The sequence below is a fragment of the Halichoeres trimaculatus genome, unplaced genomic scaffold, assembly GCF_033239565.1.
Source record: "Halichoeres trimaculatus isolate MK-OKI-2021-1 unplaced genomic scaffold, fHalTri1.1 fHalTri1_scaffold_10, whole genome shotgun sequence".
NCBI classification, from domain to species: domain Eukaryota; kingdom Metazoa; phylum Chordata; class Actinopteri; order Labriformes; family Labridae; genus Halichoeres; species Halichoeres trimaculatus.
In genome coordinates, this window is record NW_027437187.1 from 29,013,953 (window position 1) to 29,026,007 (window position 12,055).

Here is a 12,055-nt window from a genome sequence, read left to right on the forward strand (position 1 = left end):
GTAAAATAAAAAGTGAAACAGCATAAACCTACCCAAAATGTGTAGATACTAAAAGAAGCAGTCAGACTTTAACAATCTGTCTGTATTCAAGTTGCCAAAAACTTGAGTTTGGCTGACCTGAATTTGAACTTGTACCAGGGGAACAAACAGCTTCCACTAAATAAACCAATCCGACTTATTATTATAATAAGAAAGGAAACTGTTGCATTTTGTAAGCAGGGATTAACAATTCATAACTGAAGGGGCCAGGTAGAAATCAGGTCAATATGTAAAATAAACAAAAATGGATTTACTAAAGTACTTCACCTCAGAAATGAGGAACAAATAGACATTTAACAGCCCAAGCTATGAACGACAGATTTAGTTTAATCCTTCAAAAGTTGTTGAAGCTTGAGCCAGTTTTTCTCTCGTATCAGAAGTTGTCAGATATAAAATGTGGATGAGGTTTACTCCCCCTTCTGCTTTTTATCCATTACTCTGGTAACATATTTTTCCCCAAAAGGAAGCAAAGATAAAGCTTGAGGTACCCCAAACAATAGTTTATTCACAACAGGACTTGTTGTTCCTGGTGTAAACTTCGCCCACGCTCTCGGTTCTGCGGCTCTTTGGGACCTGAAGCTTCACTTCCGCTGTCACCACAAGCTGTGCTCATACACAAGAAGCCTCAGCTCCCTAAAAGGCTTTTTGGGGAGGTAAACTCAGGCAACAGGAACCATTATTTTACACTGTGTTTATAAAACAGAGCACTTAAAGGAAAAGTCATTTGTTCGGATAAATGCTGCTTGTTCCACAAAGTTCATGAAGTCCATGGAGTTTTAAGTATCTCCAGCGGGCATGTAATGGAATAACTCTGGGAGACAAAATGGCAAAGAAAGTATTCAGGGAGAATAAACAAGCCCTGTGGTAAAGGCCTGCTCCAATTCTTCATTTTTATTATCCTTCAAAGTATTTAGGGTATTGTATTCCAGTATAAAGTCAGGGAGACAAACTGTTCTCTGTTTTTTGACTCAGATATGTCATATGTTTCTCCTAATGGAACTTAAGATAAAAACCAGATTGTTATTGAATCTGAGCTCAATTTCTGATCACAGACTCCAACAATCTCCATAAATGTGTGATTGTCAACCTAACTCATGATCAGCACTTTGGGTTTAATAATATGAAACTGTGTTGATGAAAGCTGCCTACCTCTAGCAGCTCAGAGACGATGGGCAGGACCTCTGGGTTGCAGATGTCGATGGAGTCGTCCCTGTAGGTCTTCTTCTTGTAGCGAATGTTTCCCAGGTGGAGGATTGCTGACAGCAGTGTGAAGATTCTGACCGTGAAAAAAGAAACACTTACTGCAGGAAATTTACAGTGTTTGAGCTGGTAATTCTTCTGTTTTTCTTATGAACAACTTTCCTGCCTCAGGGATCCTAGGTCAGTTTTTTTATATCACCACGCTAAGTTAACATCAAGAACAACATATCTCTTCAAATATATTGTATTGGTTTGGATAGAAGATAGCAGGATGCAAAGTCTGATGAAAGCTGAGCTTTATATCTGAGGACTAAACTTTTCAAAGCTCCATGTCTGCTGCCTGTTGCAATTTCTTTAAGGTAAATACAATAACCTTTGGGACTTAATTCATCATCTAAATCAGGGGTGGCCAACCTGTGGCTCGGGAGTCGGAGTTCGCTCTTTGCCTTTCAGCGTGCGGCTCTTCAATCCATTCATAAAAATCTCTATATAGTTAATAGTAGGTGTGCTGATCAGTCTAAAATATTGATATACAGATGCCAAAGTTGGGATCAGTGTTGATCAATGTTTGAGTGTACACATTGATACTTAAGTTTCAGTTTCTCTTCTCTGGTACGAATTTAAACACACTTGCAGACACAGTAAATCACGTTTTGAAAATTGGAAATGTTCTGATTTTCATTTTATGTCATAAGACCCCGTGCGTGTCGTGGCTCTCGGTAGTACCATGGTCATTTTTGTGGCTCTTGGTCTCTGACTGGTTGGCTTCCCCTGATCTAAATAATAAAGATATTTGAGGTAGAAATTTGACATTTTGTGAAAACACAAAAGCACTTTCTAACCCTTAAATCAAATGAAGAAGACTGATAAATTTTACTTAGGTCACCTTACATTGCATCCTTTACCAAACATGCTGAACCAGGAACACAAAACTATCAATGGAACAATTTCTGCATTTCAAGGGCCTGTTTCCACTAACAGAAATTTTTCACTTGTAGTGGGCATGTTTTCCATTTAACAAATGCAGTTAAGTTTATTTTTTGCAACACTCAGCCTAAAATAATTCGGCTTTTGGAACACTGCTACACTTTTAAGTGTCACGTCTCCATCACCAACAACTAGAAGCATAATATACATCAGGTCTGGAGCTGCTGCTAAAACCAAGACAATAATCCTCTCTGCTTTTTTATAAACTCTTTGAAAATTTCCTTCTTTTAAAAAAAGTTTTAAGGATACATAGTAATTTCAACTGGTTACTATGAAAGGACACAGCAGTAAACTTCAGCGAGGAGCGTGGGCGCTACCACCCCAAAATCACAACAGTGGACACAGGCCCTAAATCTACTGTAAACACTGCTGCAGCTCTGTAATCAACCATAGAAGAAGAGTTATATACATGAGAATGTTGGTCTTACTGTTTTCGTGTTGTGGGTAAGAAGCCGACCATCTCCATCGCCAGCTGCAGCCGCTCAAAGTCGTGTTTCAGATCCTCTCCCTCCACTGTGAAGCAGTCCTGCTGGTGTCAGGTGGAGACATAGAGACAGACACAGAGGGTCATCAGTATCAAGAAGAGTTTTGTTTTGATTTATTTCAGAGGTAGTTTCAAGTCATAAACACTGAGTCTTGGCTTTCCAACTTTCCAAGTCTGGACCAACAAGAACAAAGTCAGGTGCAAGATCTAAACCCGGTATTCTGAGGCCCTGAAAGATCACAATGAACCCTTCTCTGATTTAAATGTTAGAGTGGTTTTTCATAAGACAACACATGATACTTTGTGTCCATGATTTCAAATGATCTCAAGCATAAGTGTACGAGAAACTGGACTGAAAAAGAGTAAATCTAAATCTTGGTTAGCTGATTCTCTGAGAAGCATTTTTTAAAGTATACTGTGACAGTGAAACATCTTACTCTTACATGTGTTCACCATTATATTTTAAACGACATCACTAGAGCTTAATTATGGACCTTCAGATCAAATTTACACACGCTATCTTAATTAAAAACATCCGTTCAGCCATTGGGTTTGGGGAAATACTTGCCAGGGGGCTGAGTCATGTGACTCGAGTAAACACATCCCTATTTATCTTACAGTAGAGCCCTCATAATCGATGACTCAGACTGTCGTGGTCAGGCGCCATCAATAACCAAGAATGGCCTCTGAGTTAATATCAGATGAGGCTTTGGTAACAGCTTTTCATGGGTGATATTTAGAGACAGTCATCTCACAGTTTGGTTGTACAGGAAGGAGGTAACTGAGTGTCTCCTCAGCCCTCTGGTTGGTCAGCCTGTCTCTGCTCCGGCAGAGAGCCTCTCTCTCAGGCTGTAATTAGCACATACCACAGCAAGCGGCCAGCGAGAGAAGACACAAGAACCCATAATCCACAATCCACACACTCTGCCTGTGCTACAGTTCAACATCAGGCGCTCCTCTCTACCTCTCCATTGTTATTCCTTTGGCTCAGAACCTGTCACAAAACGCAGAGCCAAGAATCGTAAGCGTATTTCTCCAATCAGCTCCTCCAACTGCAACAAAAGAGGGTTTTGAGGCTTCTCGATCCGCGTAGAGGCCCGGGAAAAGACACTTTTCAAATTGCTGGGTATGATGGGCTTCAGCGCCAAGCAGCACAACATGATATGATGAAGGAAGTTGAGAAAATAAAGAGATCAATTTGGTGCAGCTGAGAGGGAATGCTTTGGTCAGAAACCCAAGCCTGAGCTAATGCTGCTAAAAGCACAGGGTGCAGTTTGAGGATGATTTAGAAACAATCTGTTCCTTTTTTTTCTTATCTTGAACAAAGACTCCTTCTCTAACCTGAAAATGGGATTTCACGCCAGCTGCAACACTTCTGGTGGAGTAAAATTCAGGAGCCAAGCAGACGCAGCAGATGAAGCTTTTTAACAGATCGCTGATGGATCCAGTTAAAAGTTTGGTGCTTCCAGCTGAGGCTTAATTGTAACTTACCGGGTCTTAATCATGATTTATGTTGTCAAATGTGTTAGCCTGAAACAACATGCCATCCACCACCAGACATTCCACACAGCCAAAAACCAAAGACACCAAATCAAGCACAAAAAGCAAAACCACAGCCACTGAAGACCGGGGACCAAACACCCTGACTGCTTACATCGGATTCAAACATCCAGGAAATGTTTGGTCTTTGGGATCTTTGAATTAATGTGCATTTTTCTACCATTTTTTAATCTCAGCTCCAGATGTTGCATCTGGAATATGACGAATACTTGTCACTGCTCTAAGTGCAGAGCGTCTCTATTCACTGCAGCGTTCATGTTGACCAATGGAAGAGGTCAAAGGTTAAATAGGCCCAAGGGGATGGTCAGATACTCAGACAGCTGTCAAGGCTTGCTAAGGTTTCTCCTCCTGTGAGTGTGTGTGTTTCTGTGTGTGCGTTGACAGGCAAAGACGGTGACATCACCTCCTCAGACAGTTGGGGTCACAGACTGATGAGGTCACTTTTTGACCTTTGGGGGAGACGGTGTGTCAGCAAACAGAGAGAAGGGACGGTTGTTTTAAGGAAGTAATATGAGCGGGAGTGAGCCGAGGGAAACAGGACTTAGAGAGTTAAAGGAATAGTTCAAAATTTTCTGAATGTTCTTTTCAGAGTTTGTGGCATCCATGAAAAGAGCTACCTTCATTTAGGCAGAGAGATGGAGCTTGTTTTGAATAAAAGATTATATTTCTACACAGTTTTTACTTTAACCGTTACCATTGGGAATCTGCAGGGAACAAAGATGAAGCATTCTTTGAGGAGCACTTTAAAAGCATCACAGAGAACAGAGCTTGATATCAAAAGACAGATTTTTGGTGGGTTATCCCTTTAAAAAGATGAAAGTGAAACAAGAGTTGGTGTCCTGAGAAAACCTTTCCAGGATAAAGGAAATTTTGAACAAGTTTTTTTTTTTTTTTGATGAAGAGCCAAAGTAAAGAGGGAAATACAGTAAGACCAAAACATGAGTCGTATTTATACTGACCGACTCTCATGTCGAGTGTTTGCTCACCAGCAATGTCAAAGTAACCCGAGTCCTCGAACCACACACAACTAATCCCACTGACCAAACATTAGTCACTTCAGGTGGAGGCAGGACACACAGAGCAGGCTCAAACACACACATGGACACACAAAGGACCACACACTTAGAGGGAAGTTTCAGGATGTAAAGTTGCAGTTTTTGTGGATAACTGTAAATCATGTTCTCATTGTTACAGCAGAACGAGAAGATAATGGTTTATGTTACTTATGTATCATTCTTAAATTAAACCATGATCAATACACTGGCTTTTATTTCACATTCTGAGCAAATACCTGATCCTAGTATTTAATGTCCAGCTATAAAATTACAACCCCAAAACATATTTCTGTTACAAATTTGTCTACGGTTCTTCTAATGTTAAATGTTTCTGAAACCAAACCCTGTTTCTGATACTGGTGTACAGGGTTTCTTAACAGCAGCATAAGATGCCAGGCTGCTATTTACTGCACTGTACATAATCTTGTCACATATGCAAATGTTTAAAAAATAAAGAGTACTTTTATTTCAATGACAGAGTTTTATCTGCTCACTTTCATACTGCCCTGATAATAACAGGTGTGCTTAGATGCTTTTATGATTGTTTTATAACTAGCAGCCCTTCCTGCTGCTGCTTTAGTGTTCCAGTTTTTAGGTTGGCCACTGGATCAACAAAGATGTAAGTCTTGGGAATTCAAACTTTTAAGTGTCAAATATTACAGTTCGTATAACCAAAATTCTTGTTTATTATGCAAAATCATTGAAATTCGTACTCTATTACAGGATACGAAACGACGGGACAAGCAAAAATATGATACAGCGTAACAGGATATAATACGTTAACGTATGTTAAAATAAGATACAGTAAGTTTAAATAAGATACAGTATGATAAGAGGTTGGGGTTATGATAAAATAGGATGAGAATAAGTAGAAATAGGAAAGAGTTATTATTTCAGATAAGTTAAGACAAGTTTAATTTCACTGGATACGACATAACAAGATACAAGGGAAACAATAAGATGCAATATGATGCAACAAGATAAGGAAAGACATGATAGGACAGTTCATTTTGTTGAACAGAATTTTTTTTTTCAAATCTATAACTTTGTATATGAAACATCTGTTATCGTTGTAATAAAAAGAAGGTTAAGCTTTCAATTTGAAAAGTGCATTTTAAAATTATATTCTTTGCATATTGGAGCTTACTGCATATTCTATCATTAAAGCAGCAGCCAAGATATTTTTGCATTACATGAAACACTTTGAGGGCCTGTGTCCACTTACTACATTCTATGGGGGGGTTTCCCAAAACCCTAATTTTTGAACATTTCTTGATGGCTTGTGTTCTTGCTACAAAGTTGTCTATGAGAACAAATCTGGAGGAGACAACTCAAAAACTTGTAAAATAAATCTTTCTATGAGTGGTTTACAAAGTTGACCATAGCTGCTAGACAAAATTGACCATAACTGCTCGAGCTGGTATTGGAGATCCTGTCCTACCCTGGTTTTGATTAGTGTTGGACACAGGCTGTTACAAGCCTTTTTATTTATTTATTTATCTATTTATTTATTAAGTTGCTTTAAACTTAAATTTCAGATTGAGAGTGTAATCCTGAACCTTCCCTTTAATGATGGTAAGTCCCATGTTTGACATCATCACCAATCTTGAGACAGCAAAGCACCCAAAGCCAAAGAGTAGATTAAAGGGATACCTTCATGTGAGAGTTTTCTTTGATTACTTAGCACAGTTTAGAAATATAGTTAAAATAAAAGGTGGTAAAATAAAGTAAAAACTGCAAAAGCTCATTTTTCTTACCAATAAATGCTATTTTGACTCGATACAGAAAATTTAAGTCTCTTTTTTTGTCTTCCTTATTACTCAGAGAGCAAAGAACTTGAGATATAAAAATACATCAGTTAATTTTGATGTATCTTACTTTTAATCTTGAAAGCAAACACTGTATGTGCACCACCTTAACACTTTCTTCAAGAATACTCATCATAAGAAAAATAATCTATCAAATCAAGTTAAAGCTGTTACACTTAAAGGTATCCCTTTAACATTCAGGAGGCGGCCCGACCAGCCGGGGTCAGCTCATCTCGCCTCCATCCTCCAGTAAAAGCAAGCGTGTGTGGACAGCGAGGAGAAAACAAGACCAGGACTGGCACCAAAAAACCCAGAGCACCACGACACACCCATGAGCACAGACGCACACAAACAAGTCGTCGTCCACGAGATACTGACCAGATCGCTCTCATAGTAATTGTCCCAGTGCAGTTTGTGCGTTTTCTTTGTCATCTGGAAGCAAGGCAGAGCGAGTTAAAGAGGGCATGAGTTACACACATTAACATGCTCCCTTCATGAGACTGAGGAAGACAACATGCTGTGGATAAGTGAGGGAAAACATCTTTACACACACACAAACAGACACACATCTTCAAAGCTGCAGAGATTCATCATGTGAGGTCATTCCAAAGACACAACTAATGAAATTTTTAAGATTCGAAAGACCTCTAACGCTTGGTGACAGATGAAAGAATCCGAGAGGAGCTAAAAACGGGTAATTATTTTACTCCTTTGTGACACCCCGAGTGTGAGTGTGCTCACACAAACACGTGTGCACACAAACACACGCGACTGCCGGCGCCCTCTGCACGAGAGCGAGTCAGCGGCAGATTAGCTGGCCTACTGAGTGTTGCTGTTGCCGTGGAAACAGAGCTGCATAGTAACAGGCGGCAGAGGATGGGATGGGGCTGGCTGATGGGGGGTTTCATCAGGGGGGGAGGGAAAAAAAAACAACTGTTACTTTTTTAGGGAAGCCAAAAGAGAGAAACAAAGAGTTTCCTCCTCATCCTACTGCCACAGGAAGAGGGGATATGAACATCCAAACATACACTGCAAAATATGCACACATATGAGGGCTCTAGGCATGTACCCAAGAATGTAAACAATAACCAACACTCACACATGCATTCAGGGCTGAAACTACATGAAATGATGCTAACGACATCAGAGCACTAAGACCAAATACAGTCATGATTCACACGTGAATAAGATGAGCACAGAGGAAGGAAAGGGACGAGGGATGCTGAAATTTCTCTATCTTCACCTTCAGGCTCTTTACTATCTCTCTACGTGCAGCTGGAGCTTTTGGCATGGAAGCTTTCTTTACAGCGCTCTAAAACTGAATTACCTCTCTTGAGTTTAAACCAGAAACATTTTTTTGAACACACATGTATCTATTTTTGACTGAAGACTTTCTGCTACCCTCAACATCTGTCCCAGATTTGAGCACAAAGTAAAAAGTAGACATTCGTACTCAAATGCAGGTCAGGTTCACTGAAAAAAAAAATCTTATCAAGTGTTTTTTTCACTTATTTTAAGTAAAAACTGTCCTATTGTACTCAATATGAGCCATATTCAACTTATCAGTCCAGAAAAATGTCTTGTTTCAAGTAGGGATGCACTGATCCAATCCTGCTAACGGGTATCGGTGCCAATCCAGCCCCTCAAAGCTGGATCGAGTATCTGTGGAAAAAGATAAGTCCAACCTCGAAACTAAGGCTAAACTTTAGTCTACAAGGTATAAAATTTTACAATCAAATAGTAATTTCTGTAAATCCGAAGCATTTTTTAACCAAACTGCTGTTTAACATTTAAACACTTATAGTTTAAATCTATATCAACTTCTGTGATTCCATACGTACTCATTTTTGTCTTTCACTCAAATCATTACTAGTCTTATCTCACATTAGAGCATACAGGTTATCATTTAACACTGGTAGCGGATCAGGATCCGTATTGGTCGATACCCAAAGCCTTGGTATTCAAGCTATTTAGAGACAAAAATGAGGTCTGAGTTGCTTTTAACAAGTAAAAAAGATCTCCCAAAGAAACAAGAGAAATTTGCTCCAAAGTTTACTTAAAACTAGAAAAATGTCTTTCAGTCAGGACCACTTTGTCAAAATAATCTTTATTAACTTGCACAGTTTTATTTGGCGGTATGGTTCTGTTCTGGGACTCCCTGCTCTTCCATACGCTTGCATGGAAAGCCTGAGGCAGGAAGAGCACACCTTCCTGTCCATCACGAGCCATCGTGAACGGCATAAGCAGGGAGTGCAGCAGCAAAAACAAAAACCCAGACAGAGCAGAGCAATCGACATGAATACATCAACAGGAGGAGATGGGGTGGAGGTGGGTTGCAAAATACCACCAGAGGAAACAGGAAGGAGGCTGGGCTTTAGCTGTTTAAATACCCTGCTCTGAATGCAACTTTCCAATAGGAAGCAGACACGGGAGTCACCTGAGCAATTAGGTGATCTGCACCAATGATGACAGCCAAGCTGTTAGAGCTTGACGTTGTTGCCTGCCTAAACTAACGCAACGCTTGATTAATACAAGTAACTTTTTTCTTGTTCCATTGGCAGATTTTGTTTACTTGTTCCAATCAATTCAGAGCTACTTTTTTGTCTTTAAACAACTTGAAATAAGACATTTTTATGGACTGGTCCGGTGAATGAGGCTCATATTAAGTTTAAAAAGACAGTTTCTACTGAAAATAAGACAAAAACACTTGATAAGATTTTTTTTTCCAGTGTTGTGGAATATATATAATATATGTTGTGGGTATATATTTATACATTTTAACAACATGGACCTTAAAACAATAACGATAGTAATGAAAAGTGCTTACACTGGGGAAAATACATACAGAGTAATCTTTTTTGTCCTTTAATGCTTTTAATCGTTATATTAACAATGATTTATTGCTCTACAGCTGTTATAAAAACATCTGGCTAATTCATTCCACTTAATTTGCACTTACTCTTGCCTCACTCCTTATATTTTTCTCTTGTATTTCTCAAACTTCTATCTTTCTGTGAATTGATTACTTCATCCTCCTCCTAAATTTCTACTGTGCTTTGTCTGTTTGTTAAAGCACAGCATAAACATTTGTCTTTACAGGTGCTAGAAAAAGAAAAGATTGTTATAATCTTTTGTGTGCATTAAAATGAAGGAAGAGATGGTCTTCCATGTGTATGTGAAGAAAAAGTCCTTCATTAGAGTTGAACAATGTGGTTGAACTGAGAAATGAATCGTTTCTCAGCTATGAGGTGTGATTTTCCAACAGCACTTTTTCTCACCTCTGCACAATAAACAGTCCCAGAATCTTTGCAGATGAACAAGCCATCACAACACTGTGACAGTGATATTTAAAGGTAGATCGTCCTAATTCATTCAGGGTAAAAAGGTTGCCTAAGGACAAATTATGCCACTTTTCTTTACTTTAAAAAGCAGCTATTTTCTGTGTGCTATTTCTTCTTCTGCTCACATTCTGGTGCTACAGTAAAGAAAACAGTGTTGAAATGTTTGATATTTACTCTGCAAGTTAATTACAATACTTTTTCAAAGTTTAAACTCATGTGACAATCATTAATGCAGACGTATTACAATCACTTCTATTTGGGATTAATCCTGATTTCATTAATGGTCTAAATCTGACAAATGAGCCTTGTACATGATGCACACAAGCTATCATACATAAATACAGACTCACATCAACAGACTCATAGCAGGAAGACAATATCAAGTCTTACTGGCTTGCGATTTTGGAGTTTATGGTAGTTATTGAGCCCACCTCTTGACATATTGACATATTTATCAATGTGGCTTTATTCATTCAGTGGCTGCCTTACAACAGCCAGATCTTGAAGCTCTTCAAATAAGTTTGTTTTACTTTTGTTGACACATTTATGAATGAAATCTGCTCACAAATGGTGCAGAACATGCAGCAGATTTACTACAGCTTGGTGCAGTTAAGACAGTATGGTGGTTCCATTACAAGCATGTCATCGCAAGAGTTAGGATGAGAGTTAGCATATGTTCTGAATGACAGCCTTTGTTTGCTGCATTTTATGGTATCCATCTTCTGTTTTGTGCATTTATATTCTGTTATATCTTTTTTGAGGCTAGGACAGTCTTAAAAATTACTTTCAATCCTTATAAAGTATGATACACAAAGAGAAATTGTGTGAAATGTAAAGAAGCAGACACAGAGAATAATCTGACAGATGACACAACAGATGGTGCCTGTGAGTGTGAGTGTGTGCCGACCTGGTTGAGGTAGTGGTATTCCTCAGGTTTGAGCAGGTGGAAGGACTTCCTCTCCTCGTCACTGGCTCCGGCCAAAAGGTAGTAAAACACATGATAGTTCCTGCAAAGACACACATTTAGGACAGGTTGGGGGGCGTGGTTTTTCAGCACAGGACTGATTTCTGGACTCGGCTCCCTCAGAGGAGGAGGGGAACCAGACTCAAAGCTGTGAGAGGCAAACGATGAACCACAACCACCACTTGCAACATGAGTCAAAATTTGTGAACATGATTTTTGAGGATGCATCGTCAGCTGATTGGATGATGCAGAGAAAAGTGAAAGTAGCAGCTCGAGTTGTCTGCCGGAACGAACTCAGACTTCAGATCATGAATGATGCATCATGTGTTATTAAGCTTTGACTGACTTTGACTTAAACAGGGTATATGCTAAAATCCTGAGGTTGATTTCAATACCCCTTTAAGACTTTTTCAAAAACCTTTCAAAAAGTTTTAAGACTTTATCGCAACTTTCAGTTGTTGTTGGCATCCACTTTTTAACAGTTGTAGTTTACATTTTTACAGAAATGATGTAAGCTAAGGAGGAATAGAGCTTGAAATAACAAATGTAACTCAAGGCAGGTTTATCGACACTCCCACAACAAGAAACAGCAGTTATTCGAGGCCAACTTGCTGAAG

General features: G+C 39.1%; 1 protein-coding gene across 10 annotated transcripts in view; it reads right to left on the reverse strand.

The window, feature by feature from the left end:
* Positions 1-12,055, reverse strand: part of LOC141797038 (unconventional myosin-IXAb-like) — a 167,577-nt gene that overhangs the window by 61,564 nt on the left and 93,958 nt on the right. For 7 of the 10 annotated variants that reach the window (XM_074678424.1, XM_074678423.1, XM_074678422.1 and 4 more), the window contains exons 5-8: positions 11,382-11,481; positions 7,512-7,565; positions 2,655-2,755; positions 1,189-1,315 (exon numbers count right to left, since the gene is read on the reverse strand). In XM_074678424.1, the coding sequence (XP_074534525.1) occupies positions 1,189-1,315; positions 2,655-2,755; positions 7,512-7,565; positions 11,382-11,481 (382 nt within the window). The remainder of the gene's footprint in view (positions 1-1,188; positions 1,316-2,654; positions 2,756-7,511; positions 7,566-11,381; positions 11,482-12,055) is intronic. The other 3 variants (XM_074678429.1, XM_074678421.1, XM_074678427.1) reach the window with 2 other exon arrangements.